The 20,687-nt window shown below is 39.4% G+C and overlaps 1 protein-coding gene across 12 annotated transcripts in view; it reads right to left on the reverse strand.

Moving 5' to 3' along the window:
* Positions 1-3,448: 3,448 nt before the first annotated feature.
* Positions 3,449-20,687, reverse strand: part of DYM (dymeclin) — a 617,255-nt gene continuing 600,016 nt past the window's right edge. For 11 of the 12 annotated variants that reach the window (XM_003340591.3, XM_056824411.1, XM_056824408.1 and 8 more), the window contains one exon: positions 3,449-6,217. In XM_003340591.3, the coding sequence (XP_003340639.1) occupies positions 6,068-6,217 (150 nt within the window). In that variant the 3' untranslated portion in view covers positions 3,449-6,067. The remainder of the gene's footprint in view (positions 6,218-20,687) is intronic. The other variant, XM_056824409.1, reaches the window with a different exon arrangement.

Genomic DNA, 20,687 nt, shown 5'->3' on the forward strand with positions numbered 1-20,687 from the left:
TGCAAAACACTTCTTACTCTGGAGTTTTTTCTTAAAAAATGTGATAAACAGTAGGTGTTATATAATGTCTACTATTCATCATCACATTAAAGAAAACCCTTTACCTTCCATATTAGAACCAATGTTGGGTATTGGTTTCAAGGCACAAGAGCAATAAGGACTAGGCAGTGGGGATTAAGTGACTTGCCCAGGGTCGTCACACAGGCCAGATTTTGGACCTAGGACCTCTTTCTACTAGCCATCTAGGTGCCTTCCACTTTGATTTTTTAATAGATTTTTATATAAGAAAGATACTTGAGCATTTCACATTCTATATCTTTGCTCTCATTTATCCATGTCAATTGTGAGCCTGAATTATAATGTAGGTTCTCTAGGCTGCAGGCAGTGTCTAGGAGCAAAGAGAATCTAAGGGTTATCCATGGAGTGTCCCAGGATAGCCCTTAGACTGTTAACACTTTTAGCAATGGTTTGGATGGAAGCTTAGACGGCATGGCTGTTGATTCTGCAAATAATATCAAAACTAGGAGGGTCATGACAATTGGAATCCCCAAATCGTGAACTGATTCTAAGATGAAATTAAACATGGATAAAGTCAAAGTCCGACCCTTGGGTAAAAAACCCCAAGTGTATAAGGACAGAACGGGGGCGCCATGACTAGATAATGTGAAGAAGAAACAGCATAACCAGGGTTATTTGGACGACTGCCTGCTTGGTGCATGACAACACTCAGACTGCACAAACTAAAGAAGCACGTGCCAGCAAGTAGTCTATTGTGATGGGGCCACCAACATTTAGGTCACTGATATATGGAAGCCCATGTAGAAGGAACAATGAAATTGGTATGAAGACAGGAGCACTGACAGGATTAGGGATGTTTCCTCTAGAAAAGACTCAGAGGCAACACAATTGGTCTCTTTAGTACTTGAAGGTTCTCCCAAGGAAGAAGAATTGACTCCTTTAGCTTGGCCCTAAGAAGTTAGAACAAGGAACAATGGTAGAAGTTGCAAAGAGGGAGATTTAAGCTCAGTGTAAAGAAGAGCTAAAAAAAAAAGAAAAAAAAGAACTTTTAGGAAGGAAGCAACTACAGCTACCTCCGGAGGCAAGGAACATTTGTTCAATCATGTCCAACTCTTTGTGAATTCATTTAGGATTTTCTTTCAAAGATACTGGAGTGGTTTGCCATTTCCTTCTCCAGCCCACTTAACAGATGAGGAAACTGAGGCCAACAGCTAGCATCTGAGGCTGGATTGAAATCAGGAAGCTGCGTCTTCCTGATTCCAGGCCTAGCACTAGATGCCTGCAAGGAGAGTTTTAGATCAGAATAATAACTAGGGCAGGGCAGCCCCAGGGTGATGGAATTGGGAAAGGCTGACAACATTTAAAAGTTCTTTTGCAGGTTAGAAATAAATGCACTTGACTCTTTTTGCACCCCTAGAACTTAGCACAGTGCCTGGTGCACAGCAGGGCCTTAATAAATGTTCACCAACTGATTTAATACCTACTTAGTGAGGAGAATCGATTAAAATGGGAAACTACTAGAGAGCCGACCGGTGACAGAAGCTTAGAGGAATCCTTCTTGGGCCCGGTCAGTTCTCTCTTCTCATCAGCAGTGAGTGCCTCATGACACTTGCCTGGAGTGCTCAGATTGTTAGTTATAGCTCTGGGCTGGACATTTGCCTGTTGCTAATGTTATAGAGTGAGATACTTTTTTCAGTTGAGGATTAAGAATAGATAATAAATGATCCTGGACAAGTCACTTGACCCCCATTGCCTAGCCCTTATTGCTCTTCTGCCTTGGAACCAATACACAGTATTGACTCTAAGATGGAAGGTAAGGATTTATTTTAAAAAAAAAGAATCAATTGGTTCCAAGACAGAAGAGGGGTAAGAACTAGGAATGGGGGTTAAGTGACTTGCCCAGGGTCACACAGCTAGGAAGTATTTGAGACTAGATTTGAACCCAGGCCTTCCTATCTCTAGGCCTGGCTCTCAATACACTGAGCCACCCAGCTGCTCCCCACAGTATTGATTCTAAGACAGAAGGTAAGGGGTTAAAAAAAATAGATCATAAGGAGCAGCAAGGTGGGTCATCGGATTGAGAACCAGGTCAGATGGGAGGTCCTGGATTAAAATCCAACTTCCTAGATGTGTGACCTTGGGCAAGTCACATAACTTTGATTTCCTAACCCTTACCACATTTCTGACTTAGAATTAAAACATAGTATTGTTTCTAAGATGAAAGATAAGTTTAAAATAAAAAGATAATAAAACATGACATTTATATAGTACTTACAATGTACTAGGCACTGTGCTAAGCACTTTACAATTATCTTATCCGATACTCACAACAACCCTGGGAGGTAGGGGCTATTCTCATGTCCATTTTACAGACGATGAATAAAGAAACCAGAGGTTAAGTAAGTGGTCCAGGGCTACACAACTAGGAAGTGTCTGAGGCAAAATTTGCACTCTTCTTGATTCCAGGCCCAGCACTCTATTGACTGTTAGATGACAATAAGTCTCATAACTCAGTAATTAGGCATTGAAGAGCGACCCAGCCTCCCAGGACATAATAAATCACAAACCTCAGGAAGTTGGGTTTCCCCCAGCTGCCTGGGTTATTGAGACTAGCCTTGTAGAATGGCAGATTTGGCTTAAATCCTACACAAAGTAGAATCTCAAGCTTGAATACTGGGTCAATTTCCTTCATAAGCATGCATTTGAGGAAGGTCATGGAAAGCTGTTTTTTTCCTAATGTGTTTTTTCCTCCCCTTTGCTTTATATTCCTTCTTTCTCAGTGATTCTGAATGGGGAACTGGCGTAATACTCTTTTTGTACTGAGAGGCCTCCTTATTTCATTTTTACAGGTTTTCCTAATTCTCCACCCCTCTGCCTCCTGCCTTTGACTATTCTGCCAGTCCTGGGTTCCTAAGGAATATTCATTGCTGGTTGACTTTGTCATCCCTCTTCAACAACATATACTCCGAATTCAAAGGAAGAAGAGGCGACTGCATATATCCTAACAAACTTTTGAATGGTGCATTGCATTCCACTTAAGTACATTTTTACTAGTCACAGAGGGCTGGGGAGGTGAGTTGGTCAAAGTGAAGTTTTGTTCTTTTTTTTCTGGCCCCCCCCCCCCCCCCAATGCCTTAACTCTGATAGCAAATGAGCCTTTGAAAGGGAAGAAAAGGCATAAAAATAAATATCGTGACAGTGTGGCATTGAACAAAAACTATGCTCTATCACACTATCACAACTTCATTCTTTTGGCCAAAATAAGAGGGAAATAATTTCCAACTGAGCATGAGAGCCCTGCCCAGTGGAAAAAGCATAACTTTATTATCTCCTACTATGTGTAAAATAACTAAAAAAGATTATGATTACCCCCTCCACCCCATCATGAATTGCAAGCAAACTGGCATGCAAAATGAATACAAGAGCCATCTGAATTATTTACCTCATTTTTATTATGAGATAAGTCTCTCACACAGTCAGGAAGGAAGGGTATCGAGGTGGCTGGCGTTTCAGAGCTGAGTGAGGGACAGTGGCGCAGGGGTGAGCGTGGGTGAGGAACCTGGCCTACTCATGCATCTTGGCTCCCAGCCTCCACCACCCCTCAGGCTGGCACTGTAGTTCTGGTAATTGTCTCTTTCTCCAGCTGAAGTTGGAGGCTTTGGCCCCAGCTGTGTTGCTGGCCTGCTGAATCCCTCCACTGTGTGGTTAATTAAAAAAGAGAGACAGAAAGAAAATGATTTGTTGGGGCACCAACTTGCTCCTCTTAAGCTCAGGAGAACATCAGCTCAGCAAGGCCAGATGGTGGGGGGAGGGGGAGAGCTTGGCAGCCTGGCTCTATCTAGTGCCTCCTTTGCTTCCCTAGTTTTAATGACCAGCAAGGCTGCTGAGCTTGGGATAGTCATGAATTCCTCTCACTGGAGCCCTACGTAACTCTTGCCCTATACTTTGGTGAGGGCCCAGCAGTCCTATCCAGGCCCCAGATCTTGGGGGGCCGGGGAAGGTAGGGCAGCCTTGCCAAATATCTCTTCTTGGTGCCTCTAATGGGGAAAGAACAAGAATTAAACCAGCCACAAAACCATTCTGCACATTGCTTTCAAAGCTGTGAGCCATTTTCCAAGGCCTACCTTAATATTACTTCTGCTTACGTATGATTTCCTCTTTCTACAAGAGAACGCTGCTGTTCCTCTTTCTCAAAGCCAGAGGTCTAAAGGGAAAGTAACTAAGAATACTCTTTTCTGGGGATGCTGTGCTGAGTGTTTTTGTCCGTCGTACCCTGGTACCTATGTATGCTTACCTAAAAGAGACAGTTTCCATAGGAGCAGGAAAGGAACATCCCCAGGAGGCAGGATATTGGTTGGCCAGAGAGTACTTGGCTTCACGTTTTCACTCTGCCACTAACTAGGTCAGCAAGGAGAGTGTCATTGCTTCTAGGTGCTGGGACTCAAAAGCAGATGATGCCACCTGCTCTAACTCTATGGCTGTTGGGGGGCTCAAATGAGGTAAGAGATGAAAGGAGCTTGATGGCGGAAAGCTCGACACCAGTGTCAATTCTCTCAAAGTAGCTGACCCTTTTTTAGGCCAGTCAGAGGGTCATTTAAAAAAGCCAGTAGACCCAAGTCGCTCAGGACCTCTGACCTTGAAGCAAGGAAATGTCCAGAAATTCACCAAATGATATTAGCTTTGAAAAAGGAGAATGATTTCTAACATTATCTGCCTGGCATTTTGCTGTCTTGGTTGAAAAGAAGCAGTTTACTGAACATCTTCAAAAAAATGGTACTGGTTGCCCCCTCCCCCCAAGTTAAGATGAAACACATTCTTGTGTACAGCTTCTAAGATGGACAAATTGCACATGATGGATGCTAAAGTTAGATGGTGGCCAAAATGCCCATTGCTGTGCCTAGTGCTTCCATTGGGGAGTTCCTTCCTGAGCTTCCTCTCTTTGGCTAAATCAGTGGCTCCGTGCAGGGATGCAAGCGGGGAGATTTTCTGATCCAATGGGAAGAGAAAACACATGCTTTTTGTCTTCAAAGGGATTTGGCCATTAGGGCCACCTCCACCATGAAGGCCTCTCTAATCCTGCCCTGGCTGCAACAGTCTTCTTTAAATTTCCAACGGCCCTTTGTTTGGCCTTCACTCTACCCCAACTCAATTATTTGTGTACATGGCTGTTTCCCTTTATCAGGCTTGATCCCCAAGAGGAGGGCTGGTGGGGTTTGCAGTGGTTTCCATTTCTGTAACTCCAGCCTAGCAGGGTGACTAACCTAGAGCTTATCCATGTTCATTGAATAGACTGATCTTTCCTGCTTCTTCCCCTACCCACTGAAAGTAACGAAATAAGTTGCTTTTGAAATGAACTTCTTCCCCCAGTGACCAATAGATGGCTGATAGATTCCCCAGGCAGCACCCTGGCCTCTATTTTTCTTCCCACTCAGAGAATGAGGGCTGCTTTAGTGCCAGGAATATTTTTCCTTCTTTGGGAGAATGGTTTGCATAGAAGCAAAGGCAAATAAATACACAAAGCTGGTTAAAAGGAGGCCTCTTTGAAAGGTAACCAGGTCTATATGCTTTAAGTTTCATTTCCCTGAATACCTGTTCAGTCAGCTTGTTAACTTGGCTTTTCTCATTTACCCATTCTTAGCATTAACAACCCCCCAACAAAAGCCCCAGACAGTGCCACCCCCCAAGTCCCTCTGAACCCTTAAACAAGGAATAAGCAGTATTAAGTGGAGTTCATAAAGCATCAACTCTGGATAAGCTCTATCTAGGTTTTCGGTTGAGAAACCAAATGAAACGTCACATAGGAGACTTTTATTCTTACTGTGTTTTTGTCCTTTTTCTTTTCTGTCCCACCTTCTATGCTTGGTGCTCTCCTACTGTCTCCTATGAAATTCCAAAGTCAAACACTATACAAGGTTAGAAAGCTCCATTCTCTGTAAGCTTCGGGTCTAGAGTGTGCACAGGCCTGTCTCCTCCAGGAACAGATAACTAGAAGAGCTGCTTTGCGAGGGGTGGGGTGGGGTAGGGACAGGGGCAGGCCAGGCCTGGGCCCTCAGCCGGAATCCATTGTGAATAACTGGATGTCCTGTGGGTTCCAGTACAGGGCGACCGCAGAGTTGTATACAAGAGACCAGACGTAGGGGATGAAGAACTCCTCGGGCTGCTCCTCCTCCACGTACTTGAACTTCAGCTCCGGAAATTTCTGAAAGTGGAACGAGATCAATTGAACTCCCTGTCCCAGCTCCTAGTGCCACCAGCAGCCTCCACCCCGCAAACCAAAACAGCCTAATGCCCAGACCAGTGTGCTCTCACCATCTGCCAATGGGCCCTCTCAATCCTCCCCGTGTCCCACAGAGGACAATGGTGACAAACAGAATTAATCCCTTCTAGGAGTTCTGCTGCCCGAGCGCCACACGGCTGGGCGGGACTCCTCCTTAGCCTCCTTTCGGCATTTTGGCTTTGGGGCATCCCTGCCAGTTTAGACAAGGTAAGAGGAACCGGAGTCAGGAAAATCCAAGTTCAAGTCTGGCCTCAGACACTCACCAGCGGCGTACAAGTCACTTAGCCTTGTTTGCCTCCACCTTCTCATCTATAGAAGGAGGCGAAGAAGGAAATGGCAAATGATTCCAGTGCCTTTGCCAAGGAAACCCCCAATGGGGCCACAGAATCAGACACCACTGAAATGACTGAACAACAATAGGAAGGATTAGCTACTGGTCAGCCGAGAGCAAGAGCCTGGGGGAATGGGTGAGACCCAGGCCAGTGACCTGAGAGGAGAGAAAGACCAAGAAGGGGAAACCGGTGAAAGCTCAAGCAAACACCTTTTATTCTACAATTAGATCTGGCTCTACCTGGTAGACATGTTACTCAGGGCTCAGTCAGCCCGAAGCTGGCAGGTGTTCTTAGACTCGAATAGGGCTAAAGAGGAACGAAAACGCTTAAGATAAAGTCAGGGTAAACGAGGCAGTAGGATGTGAGGCTGATTGTATCAACTAAAGCCCACCTAGGTCAGAGGCACTCTCAGGGTTACAGTTCTGGGCTCTGCTGGCCTAGGCGGAGGCCCACTGCGAGGGAGGAGATGGCAGTGACCTTTGCTTTTTAGGTAGACACCCCACTGCTTGCTGGGCGGCTCAAAGGGCTGGAGCTAGTCCAAGAGCTCAGATAATGGATTTCCATATGACAAAATCTGTATCTTTCAGTTCCAACTGTGTGACAAGTGAGAAGTTGCGAGGTAGAGCAGTCCCAAGGTGGCGCTTAGATTTTAGCACCGGATCATGATTTGGGGCTTTTGATTTTCTATTTTTACTGCTAACCTACTTCTGCTGACTGACTCAAAACTAGAATAGCTGGCTTCCCAGGCCTGGAGAATGGGGGGCTTTTCTCAACTGCCTCATGTGGAGTCTATGGCCCACCCCAAAATGCCCCAACTCATATATGCCTGGAGGTAGGGCTAGGTATCTGGAGGACCAAGGTAAGGGAGGAGGACTGTGGAAGAGTACTAGTAAAGGTGCGGAATACCTTCAGTTACTTCATCTTGTTCTAGGTCCTAATGCAGATGGTACAGCGTGGGTGTGTGTTAGCATATGTTGGTATTGGATAACTTAGTCCAAGGTGTGGGCCAGACCTTACTCATTTTAACTCTTTGTGGAGAATACCTAATTTTTTCAAACCCTTACCTTCTTGTCTTGGATTATAAACATCTCAAAGGGATAGAACCATATTCCCCCCCCCCTCCCTCCCTACCTCTCTCTCTCTCTCTCTCTCTGTGTCTGTCTGTCTGTCTGTCTGTCTGTCTCTCTCTCTCTCTCTCTCCCTCCCCCCCTCTCTCTGTCTCTCTTTCTCTCTCTCTGTCTCTCTCCCTCCCTCCCTCTGTCTCTCTTTGTCTCTCTGTCTCTCTTTGTCTCTCTCTGTCTCTCTGTCTCTCTCTGTCTCTGTCTCTGTCTCTCTCTGTCTCTCTGTCTCTCTCTCTCTCTCTGTCTCTCTCTCTCTCTCTCTCTCTCTCTCCCTCTCTTACCTTCCATCTTAGAATCAATACTGTATATTGGTTCCAAGACAGATGACCTGTAAGTGATAGGCAATGGGGGTCAAGTGACTTTCCCAGGGTCACACAGCTAGGAAGTGTTTGAGGCCACATTTGAACTTAGGTCCTCCTGACTCTAGAGATCTGACCCTCTATCCACTACATCATCTAGCTGCCCATTAGAATAAGGAGCAGCTGGTCAAGGAAGGCTTTTACAGGAAGCTAAGTTTTGAGTCAGCTCTTAAAGGAATGGCCCTGGGTTACCAGAGAAGAGGGCACTCAAGTGAGAGAAAAGGCCTGGGTAAAGATCTCTAAAAGATTCTTTACAGCTTTAAATCTATGATCTTAAAGAGTGGAAAGAACTGAGATTCCTTATATTGCTAGCTAAGTCTTATATATATCTCCTTACTTACCATCTTAGAATCAATATTGTGTATTGCTTCCAAAGCAAAAGAGTGGTACAGGCTAGGCAATGGGGGTTAAGTAACCTGTCCAGGGTCACACAGCTCGGAAGTGCCTGAGGCTAGATTTGAACCCAGGATCTTTCATCTGTAGGCCTGGCTCTCAGCTACAAAGCCACCTAGCTGCCCCCTAAGTCCCATATTGTTAAAAGCATCATCTACTAAGAATAACAGGTAGGGGCAGTTAGGTAGTATAGTGGATAAAGCACCAGACCTGGAGTTGAGTGGACATGGATTCAAATCTGGCCTCAGATACTTCCTAGTTGTATAACCTTGGACAAGTCACTTAACCCTGTTTGCCTCACTCTTGGCTCTCTTCTCTCTTAGAATTGATACTAAGACAAAAATGGTTAAAAAAAAAGTAGGCTGTTCTGCCCAGCCATGGAATGCTCTACTCAGATCTCATAGCACTAGACCCTCTCTGTGCCCAAAGGCTCAGGGGCAGTCTAAACCAATTTTCAAACTATCAGAAGTATAAGTGATCAGTAATGTAGTAGCAAATGAGTGGTTACTGGCCATACTTCTAGGAAAGTCAGGACTGGTTGAAGCTCTGGATGAGAAAAAACAAATTCAAAATCAAAAGAGCCTACATGTCATTGTCGTCTTGCCTACTGCTCCTACCTTATTAAATCGACTTCTATTCAGAAGTTCCAACCCATTCCAGCTGTTTGGCAGAGACACAATTCAAAGCCATTGGGATCATTGAGAGAAGATAAAATCAGAGCCATTTCATTATTTATAAGGATATGGCCAAGAGGAGGAAGAAACTACCACTTGTCGTGCGGAGTTAGACAAAGAAGAAAGAACTGAGGACTGGCTTTGACTATGAATGACAAAGGGAGCTCCTCTTGGCTTCCCTCTAGTTCAGTGTTTGTGTATCTTTTTTGGGGGCCAACAGCACACTCCCTAGACTGGTTGGCCACTTGCTATTCAGGTTTATTTTTACATTGACCCCTAGTGCTTGTTTGTGCCCGAGGGAGCAACAAAAACATGGAAATAAGTATCCAGACACTTCCCTTGTTCAGTCATTCATGTTAATTTAACACATCAGCTTAACACAAAGAGCACCTGCCCATACAACTAGAATTAAAACCAAGCCCAGGTTACTCTGGGTATGTATGAACTGGATGAGTATTCTGTGAAAATTTTTAAAGATGGCTTAAACTCAAGAATTCTCTCTGCCCCATATCCCCTTTTCAACACCAATATCTGTAAAATCCTGGACTTTCTTTTTTTTACTTTAATCAAGCAATGTTACAACTTAGTTCTTTATTATGAATGTGAAGCCAAAATTCTAGATTTTGAGGGAGATTTTATGTATACTCTTCCTTTAACTGAGCTGCCAGTATTTATTCAGGGATTCTGAATCATTTCCAGGTTCCTTAATGAGAGATCTAAGATCATTTGTGGTAGTAGCAAAGCCCCCATCCCTCTAATCCCCCATCCACACTCTGGATTAAAGAATTATAGAGGAAGAAACCCTTAGATTTTATAAAATTCACTGATTTCCTAGACTTTTCAAGTGAGGATAACTTTTTAGTGTCAATAAAGTTATTACCAAATTCTGAATGAAGTGACAGCAAATATACCCACAATAATGAGACCAATAAAGAAATATTCGGGGATCCTGTATATGGAGAGGGAAAGTTATTTTCCTATTATGATGGAAAAGTTAAGTACTTTACTTTTTCTCCATACCTCAATTCTTCCTAGGAATAGTTAGTGATTTTGACAGGCAACATGTAAAAGAAAAAAATTTCTACTAAATAGTATTCTTTATTCCACTTAGAATATCAATATTCTATTAATTCATGGATAAATGGCCTAAGAAATTTTCTTTAGTTTACACATTCACTGCTCCTATGATTGAGACTAAACTACAAAGGTGTTTTTCAAAAGGAAATGACTCAAGAAAATGAAAGATTTTTTTTCCAGCCCAGTAACATATTTGGGGGAGGGGTTTCCCCCAAAGTTCTTAAGCAAGGATGTGAGAAAATACATTCAAGATTGAGGCACATAGTCTCCATGAGGTATAAAGTAGGGAATTTAAACAAATTGAACTACTTACACAGAAATTATTTTTAATAAAGATAGGAAATATTCAACAGTTTGATATGGAAAACTCTTTACATTCCTTTATGACAGGGGAAATCCTGATGACTAACTAACTAGAAAATGTTAAAAGTAAGTATGAATGAAACACTTTCTGGATCACTAAAGATGGAGTGAGCACCTCTGAAAATAATCTCACTTTCCAAATAGCTGATTTCCCCCAGTAATATGGTGAAAAGGGAGGTGAGATTTGCCTCCCACTTTATTTTGGCTTGTGTTTATATCTGAAATGATAATCATTTTGCCATCCACAGGTGAAATGTACCCACAAAGGCACAGGAAACATCTTAGTAGCAGCAAGAATGACTTAATGACTGTTAGTAATCTGAAAGCAAATTACACATTTAACACTGACCCAGTAAATAATAACTATAGCTTTCTCAATATGCAAAATCTTCTGGGTTGGGCAGTAGCCAAAGTGGTAAGGCCTATTAACTTTCATATTAGTCACTATATTTAAAAAAAAGCATATCCCAGTTTTCATTCAGTTTATCTGCCAATAGCAGTTTTATGTTGATTTTGTGATCAAGTGTTCACACTGATCAAAGATGATGTCTACTTTAGCTTTTCAGTGGTAATTTAATAGCCAATTTAGTGATTGTGGAAAGAATAATGAGGAAGGAATCAGAAAATCTAAGGTCAAGTCCCAATTCTACTTCTTATCAGCTATGTGACCTTGGTGAAGTTATTTTGAACCTTAAAGAATCATACTTTTCCTTATCTGTAAAAGTGAGTTTGACACCCAAAATGTTATCAATTAAGATCATATATGTGAACATTCCTGGAAAATTGTAAAGCATCATTCACGTATAAAGAGCTGGGCATTGGATTTGAGATAAATAGATCTGGATTTGAATATAGTCTTTGATAAGTCACTTAATCTCTGGATATTTATCAGGGTCTCAGTTTCCTCATCTGTAAAACGGAATGGTTGGGTCAGATGAGCTCTAAGTTCTAATTCTTATGATAAACTGATAATCTCCAAAGTCTTCTTTAGGTCTACTTTTATGATCCTATGATTTTTTAAATTGAATTTTATTTTTTTCCATTATATGTAGAAACAATTTTTGAGAATTGTTTTCTGACATTTTGTGATTCAGATTCTTTCTCTCTCCTTCCTCTCACCCCTCCCTGAAGAGGTAAATAGTCTCATATAGGTTATCGTAGTACTTTCATGCAATACATATTTCCATATTCCCCATGTTGTGAATGAAGATATATCACACATACAATATAAAAAACCCATGAAGAAAATAAAGTGAAGGATATGCTCTTTGATTTACAGATTCCAACAGTGCCTTCTTTTGGCTATAGACAGCTTTTCCCTCCCTTTTAAAAAATCATCTTGAGTCCTTTAGGGTTATATTGGAACCTTGTTTTGTTGATGATAGTTTAGTCTTTCATAGTTATGATCCTAAGATCTTGAAGTAGTCAAATTAATGGTTGGGCTGGCTGCTGGGAGAAATTATATCAGTGTAGTATAAAAAAATGAGGTATTAAATTTCCTAGTTTTTTTCATGGCAGCTAAAGGTGCGCTTTCCCATTTGGAGCTTTCATTTGTACATCCATAAATAAAAGAAAAAAATGATGGGCATGAATCTGGAAACTCAGAAACAAATACTGAGGAATTGTTTTCTGGAAGGTATTTTTTTTTAAATTTTGTTTTCTTCCTTCCTTCCTTAAAAAAAATGTTGATTTCAAAATTCCTTTCCTCTCTCCCATCCTTCTCCCACCCATTGAGAAGGTAATCAATATAATATTAATTAGGGGGCAGGAGGTGGCTCAGTGGACTGAGAGCCAGACCTAGAGACAGGAGGTCCTGGGTTCAAATTTGGCCTTAGACACTTCCTAGTTGTGTAGTCCTGAGCAACTCACTTAACCTCCCTTGCATAGCTATTACCATTCTTCTGCCTTGGAACCATTACTTTGTATTGATTCTAAGATGAAAGGTTGTTGTTGTTTTTTAATGATATCAATTATACATGTGAAGTCATGCAAAATATATATCCATATTAGCCATCTTACAGAAAACAAAAAGTAAGAAACAAATATAAACTTAAAAGTATGCTTCAATTTGCAAAGTTCATCAGTTCTCTCTCTGGAGGTAGGTAATATAAATATAAATATAAATATATATATATATATATAAATATATAAATATATATATATTAAACCCTTACCTTCCATTTTAGAATCAATAGCTGCCCCTGGGTAGTATTTTTTCAACACTGGTCTTTTGGAATTGTTTTGGATAATTAATCTGAAGTAGCTGTCTTTCATATTTGATCATTGTAATATTGCTATTACTGTGAACAATGTTCTCCTGGTGCTCACTTTGATTTGCATCAGTTCATAGAAATCTTTCCAGGTTTTTCTGAAACTATTTTGTTCCTCATTTCTTATAGCACAATAGAATTCCATCACAATCATATGCTACAACTTGTTCAACCATTCCCCAATTGATGGCATCCCTTCAATTTCCAATTCTTTGCCTCCACAAAAAGAGCTGCTATAAATATTTTTGCACACATACATCTTTCCCTTTTTTTTTGATATCTTTGGGGTATAGGCCTAGGAGTGGTATTTCTGGGTAAAAGGGTATGCATAGTTTTATAGTCTTTTGGGCATAATTCTGAATTATACCAAGGAAGTCTAAAAGAACAAAGTCATTTATAAAAACATCTTAGAAAGGATAAGCTTATTTCAGATTTGTCAATATTTCTCCAAAGGGTTAATGCCCTTCCCATTTCCAGGTATCATAGATTTCAAATGAAGAGATAAGTGAAATTTTGGTTTTGTTCCTGAGTAAAAAAGGGTCACATAATAATAATAGCTTAAATTTGCATAGTATTCCTATTAAATATCAACACATTCATATAGCACTTACGAACCCTTACATATAGTCTTATAAAATGCTTTCTTGTAGGTAAAGTAAGAATATTACATATGAAGAAACTGAGGCTCACAGAACTTCAGTGACTTACTATGGTAATGCACCAAGTAAGTGCTAGAGTTGAGGTTTAAATCCATGCTTCTTTCTACTTCATTAACCATTTGGACTGACTATGGGGTATAAACTAAATGCAAATGACCTTTTGATAAGATTATGTGGCATGTCCACAGAAAAAGAAGACATTTGAGGCTAAGGAGGCAGAAGCCAATGCACATTCAGAATAGATAATTCATTTTTATTATCATATATCATATAGATAAAGTTATTGGGAGTGAGGATACTGATTCTTTTACTAGTTGTCAATAGAAGCAACCTAGGACAGGAGCTCAGGGCTCTTATCATCCATCAGGAAATTTGGCAGTATTCTTATTAAAAATATTCACAGTATCATTATTTTATTATTTTTGTGGTATCTCTTACTTTCCCCAATGAATTTCTCCCAATGAACAAGTAGTTTTTCTCCTTATCATTTCTATTCCCTATCTGTCACTGAATAACAACAATAAAAAAAGAAAAAAAACAACCCCCCCATAACAAATATATATAGTCAAGTGGGATAAATTCCTTCATTGGTCATGTTTAAGAATGTATCTCAATTCTGAATCCTGAGTTCAAAGCCTCTTTTTCAGGTGGAGAGCATACAACATTATTATGGAAACATGATTTATCACTGTTTTGAATGTTTGAAAATCTTTCAGAGTTGACTTCTTTATGAAGTTGTCATTGTATAAATTTTCTGCTTGTTCTGCTCACTTTAATCTACATTAGTTCAAAGAGTTTTTTACAGGTTCCACTGAAACTATCAATTTAGTAATTTCTTATGATACAATAATATTTTATTGTACTAATATTTGATCATTTGTTTAGTTATTCCCCAATTGGTAGATGCCCCTTATTTTTTAGTTCTTTGTCACTATAAAAAGAGCTACTATATTTTTGTACATTTGGGCCTTTTTCTCTCTCTATCTCAGGGCTAGGCTTAGAAGTGGCTTTTGGGGCACAGTTCCAAATTATTTTCCAGAATAACTGGACCAATTCATAGCTTCACCAACAGTGTATTAGTGTGTCTGTTTTCTGAAGTCCCCTCGACATCTTTTATTTTCCTTTTTTTCCTATATTTGCCAATCTAACAGGTGTGAGATAGACCCTCAGAATTGCTTCAATGTGCATTTTTCCTAATTATTACTAGATTGAAGCATCCCCTTCCTGTCAATGATTGTTAATTGCTTGGATTTCTTCCTTGGAAACTGTTAGCTCATGGCATGGCTCTTATTCTTATAGATCTGAATCAGTTCCTTATATACCCTGGATATGAAACTTTCGAGCAACTTCTTGCAAAGATTGCCCTCCCCTCAGTTAAATGTTTTCCCTTCTAATTTTAACTGCATTGATTTTGTTTGTGCAAAACTTTAATTTTCTATAACAGAAGATTTTCATTTTTTCTTTTGTGATCCTCTCTATAAGGCATTATTTAAAAAAATCAAAGGCATAATTTTGTATAGAATCTCAATATGATTTGTCTATTTCCCATTTCCTGTCAACATTCTCTAAAACTTTCCTCAAATACCTGGGGCAAATAACTTGACCTTTCTGGATATGAGGATCTTTATCTGCAAAATGAAACTCTCGAGTCAGAAACACAGGAACACTTTCTGTAGTAGAAAAAAAAAACCCAAACAAACAAAAAAGGAAGTGGGCAGTCTGCACCCCAAGAAATGCTGAGCAGATTAATTAAAAAAACAAAAATCCTATATAAAATTATGAAAAGGGAAATGAGTAGAACCAAGATATATATATATATATATATATAATATATATATATATTTTTGTTGTTGTTGTTGTTGGTACAAGGGAGAGTTCTATTGTTAAGGACAGTAAGCACTGGAAAATGCCTCTGAAATTTTTTTTAAAAAAGGAAAGAGCATGAGCAAAACATTTAAAAAGGGGGAACATTATATACAACTATAGTATTAATGTTTGAAGAATAACTTGTAAGTGTTCACCTCCAGAGAAAGAACTGATAAACAGAAATACACATAGTTTATATATACATCATCTTTTTTTTTTGTGTGGTGAACTGATGCCTTCTCTACTGTGGGGAAGGAAGGAAAGGAATTTTGATACCTGGGAATTTTGACATAACTAACAACAAATAAAAAAAATAAAATGACCTCACATGCTAAATTAAATACCAGAATGTGTTGCTTTTTTGGGGGAAAAAAGGTGGATGATTATTTGTCTGGAAATGGTTGAACAAACTATGATATAGGAATGTGATGAAATATTGTTGTGTCCTAAGAGAATATGAATAGGAAGAATTCAGAGAAACTTTGGAAGACATGTAAGAACTGAAGCACAGTGACATAAGCAAAAGCAGAATAATTTACGATGACCACAATAACATAAAGGAAAAGAACACTGAAAGAATTTACTTGGATCAAAATGGCAATTAACTGACATTAGAAGTTGGACAGAAAAACACTGTGGAATCCCCCTGGACTCTTGGCAGAGAGGTTGGTGTACTCTCAGTAGGGAATGAAATATATTTAAATATATATGATTTGAGATATGGCTAGTCCAGTGATTTGTTCTACTTTACTATATATATATATATATATATATATATATATATATATATATATATATATTTTTGTTGTTGTTGTTGTTGGTACAAGGGAGAGTTCTATTGTTAAGGACAGTAAGCACTGGAAAATGCCTCTGAAATTTTTTTTAAAAAAGGAAAGAGCATGAGCAAAACATTTAAAAAGGGGGAAAAAACCACTAGTTAACTATCTTTTACCCAGCTAAACCCACTCTGCAACTCTGTTCTCAGGCAAATTTATAGTGCTATTTAACTGTATTTGTTCAATCTTACTGTGGCAATCTCAGTGAAGAGGGCAAATAGGTGTATGGTTTACACAGTTGTTCTACAGATACATAGTTGTTATAGGAATACATAATTGTTATATGAATTAATTGGTTACAAACTTCTTTAAAAGCGAAGAAAAATCCCCCCTCCCCAACTTAAAAAATAAAGATAAAGCTTTCTCATCTGTAAAAAAATATGGGTTGGGGATAGATTACTTTCTAGGTCTCTTCTAGATAGGTATTTTTTGTTTAAATGGTCTGTAGCTTATTTACTTAGTTGTTTTTTTTTACTTAGTTGTAGCTATTTACTTAGCGAACTAATAGGGCTAAAATGACAAGTTTAATATTTGTGTATACTAGTTAGTTTAGGGTTGTTTTCTACTACTTTTAAGTATGTCTTTCAAGTATAAATAGATTGTGACTGAAGTAGCACAAATGTGTTCTTATTCCAAAAAAACTCAAAGTCTTTGCCCTGGGTTTTATTTAGGACACAAAGTTATACTCTTGAACCTATATTATAGTAACTCTCTCTCCTTGAAGTGTCCTTGTGGGCTGGGAAAAAACTGTTCTTTCTTAGTCTTTTTGTCTGGTACTTTTTGTGAACTCTTAGAAGCATTAGGAGAAAGCTAAAATTGCACACAAAAAAAGACCGCCCCCCCCCCCCCCCATGGTTGGTCTCCCAACATTTGAAGACACTAGGTGGTAAGCTTGCCCATTTTCCCCTTACAACAAAGCATTTCTCTAAAGCAGTGTGATAAAGAAAGTAGTACTTTTTCTAACGTAGATGTAATCTAATTTTGATTTTTTTAAAATTCTTTATCCAATCTGATTTAGTGAGAATGTGGCTTTTTTGAAATTAGTTCAATTCCACTCAATTCAATAATCATTTGCTAAATGTTTGGTATGTGCTTGGCACTGGCACAAAGGCAAAATGAAATAGACCCAGCCTACTAGGACTTTATATTCCATATATACACAGAGTTAAATTATATGTTAATAAATACAAAGTAATTTCAGGGTATGGGTATGGATATGGGGAAACTAGCAACACTTGAGATCCTGAAAAAGTCTTTTAGATAAGGTGACACGAATTGAGTCTTGAAGGCAGCTGGGTAGATAACATTTAAACTGATAAATAAAAGCATCCTTCATAAAACTATAGGATTAAGAATTTGGGGAAATATGTTTCGGAGGGGTTGAAATGCTTAGAAAAATAAAATATAAAAGCACTTAGTAGTAAAGCCACCAAATGACATGTCTTCTGGTATTCTCAATGACATCTCTTTAACCATGGAGTCATGGATTTAGGGCAGGAAGAGACTACAGAGATAGATGATTTGGTTCAATATTTTGTCTCCTTTTAGAAAGGAAGAAATTGAAGTTCAGAGAAGTCACCTGCCCAAGGTCATATGGTAAGTAGTAGAGCCAGGATTTGAATCTAGGTCTGTTTCCAAATCCAGCATCTTCTACTATATTACAAGGACCAAATCAACACTTTAGAAAAGCTATTTCCCTCCCTTATTTTTCAGCTCTGCTAAGAATGATGAAACATGTTCAAGAAAGTCTGTTTCATTTAACCCTCTTAGCTCTTGACTACTAGTTTTATATGACGGCTGGAAGGCAGGGATGGGAGGGCTTTGGGAGCTGGCAAGGAAGGAGGCCGAGGGCAGAAGGTGGAGTTGGGAAATTTTGAGTTGACAGGTCTAATGTAAGAATCCTTTCTGTAACCAATGGGGAAAACCCAGAGAATGTGTTTCCTTCTAAGCTGAGGAAGCTTTCCCCAGCCAGTCTCTGCTTCTCTTTGGTGGGGGAAGTTGCTCTGTCACTCATTTCAATGAGGAGAGATATCCCATCTCCTGTATTTGGTCTTAAACCAAAGCTATTTACAGCAATCTTGTTGTTTTGATTTTTGGAGCCAGAAGTAATGCTAGAATCTCAAGCTTAGGCCAGAACTTTTTATTAGCCTCAGTGAATCAACCTACCACAGTGGGACATCCTGCCTTCTGCCTCATAGAGAAAGCAAAGGTCTGATTTAGTGGTTGGGGCTTGGGTATGAAGAGACAGACCAAAGGCTTTAAAGCCTGTCTGTGCTGTCAATCATGCGATCTGATGAAAACCCACAGGAAGTTCAATGAACAGATGGAGAGCTAAACTGTAATAACTTTATAACCACAAAAGTTCAATGGAGTTTTTTTCTCCTTCTACCTAAAGATTATACAGATAGCACTGGAAATTCTAGCAAGCACCTGGCATAGCTCCAGAAAGTTTAATGCAATTTAAAATCAAATGGCTATGTCACACATTAAAAAAAAATTAAAGACCAGATTAAGACCTTTTATTGACATGTTGATGGGCAATCCTCTGTGGTTAGGGGACCCACGTAACTAATGGTAGATAGTACTGGTTAGGTGTGACTAAGTAAATTACTGTAACTAGCATGAGGGCAGTTCTAAGTATGTAGGTAGCTACTTGCTCAGATGAAAAGAGTAACAGTTGCAAGATACTGTCAGAAAGAAGACAAGGTGGGTATTAGGATATAGGTAGAGGCCCGTTCTGTCAAAAACTCCTTTGGGTTTCTCAGCTGATTACCAGGATGCCTCTGGAGAAGCTGGGCTTCTAGACAGGGAAGGTCATGAAGGCTGAAACTAACTGTGGAACAGAAAGATTTTTGGACTATTAGAATTTCAATTACATCCATGCAGTGCTGCCCAAATTCTGACACTTAATGTAAACGAAGAACTACTATTTACAAAATGGGAGGATTTCTCTAACCTCAGGACTAGTTCAATAAACAAGACATAGGTAGTACAGTGGTTAGAGCATAAGGCCTGGAGTCAGAAGGACCTGAGTTCAAATCTAGCCTCAGGTAATTTCCTAGCTAATGGGCAAGTCATCTAATCCTGTTTGACTAACTCATCTTTGAGTTGTTACTAAGACAGAAAGTAAGAGTTAAAAAAATAATGATGTGGAAATATATAATTTATGGTGAGCATCTTCTGGGAGACATATAGAGTATTAGTTACAAAAGCAGGAGCAACTAGGATGTTAGTGATGATGGTGAGAGGAGTGGTTACTTGAGTGGCATTTCTCAATTTTTTAAAAATTCCCAATACATTAAAACATTTTTAGCTCTTTATCTTAAATTAAATTTTTTTTTTCAGTTAACAAAATTTACTCTCTCTCCCTCCAAACTTTCTTTCCCCCATTGGGAAAAAAGAAGGACCCTTATATCATTGTTTATTGAATTAGTCCTGAGGTTGGAGAAATCCTCCCATTTAGTGTCAGAATTTGGGCAGCACTGCATGGATGTGATTGAAATTCTAATAGTCCAAAAAGCCCTTGTAACAATATGTATAGTCAAGAAAAACAAATTCTCTCATGGGTCACACCTCAAAAATGTGTCTTGTTCTCTATCTCAAATTCACTGTCCTGTCAGGTGGTGTGTAACATGTTTGCTCATACAGACCAGTACATTTCTAAATTTCCTCTGGCCTGACTGAAGAGGAGTTGCTGGATTTCTGCAAAGATTGGGAGTCTTTAATAACCATATGAGGATTAAGTAGTAAAGGAGAATACTGCTCCTCTCAAGATCATCAGGGAAGATAGTGTTCCCAGGCTGGATAGAAGATAAGACTTAAGAGGAAAATAAAGAAAAAATTCTAAGGAGTCAGAAGAACTTAAATCAGCATGAGGAGAATCTAGAGGTTAGAAGTTAGAGGAGGAAGCTTAAAATATAGGCCTTGGCATACAGATAGAAGGTTCTTCCCAAAGAAGATGGTTAGAATACTCATCCTGATAGGCCCAGATTCTCACACTCCATGGCTGAAGGTACCACCTAGTAATGAAGGTTGGCCTTGCCAACTTCCGGAAGAAAAGATGGATCGTGGTGGTAGATGACTGTGGAGAAGTTTGGAGGTTACTTTTTATGAACAATTGGGAAGTGGGCTTGCTTTAGCATATGCATTTAGGATGTTGCAGAGAGCCTTTTGAGACTTATCAAATCTCGGTACCATGATCACTTCTGGGATTCATGTCATAACAAATAACACTGTCAGAGGGAACATGGAAAGGATTCGTCTGGATTATGAAATCCTGGGCAGGATACTGAAGGATTTAGGAGTAAAGGTACTTCTTTCATCACTGATGTCAACGAAAGTTAAGGACCTTAAAGGGAATGTAAGTTAGGGAATGTAAATGGCTGGCTAGGAAGATAATACTAGAGAACAGGAATTGGGATTCCTAACTATACTATATAATA

The sequence above is a fragment of the Monodelphis domestica genome, chromosome 3 (genome assembly GCF_027887165.1).
Source record: "Monodelphis domestica isolate mMonDom1 chromosome 3, mMonDom1.pri, whole genome shotgun sequence".
Taxonomy (NCBI): Eukaryota; Metazoa; Chordata; class Mammalia; order Didelphimorphia; family Didelphidae; genus Monodelphis; species Monodelphis domestica.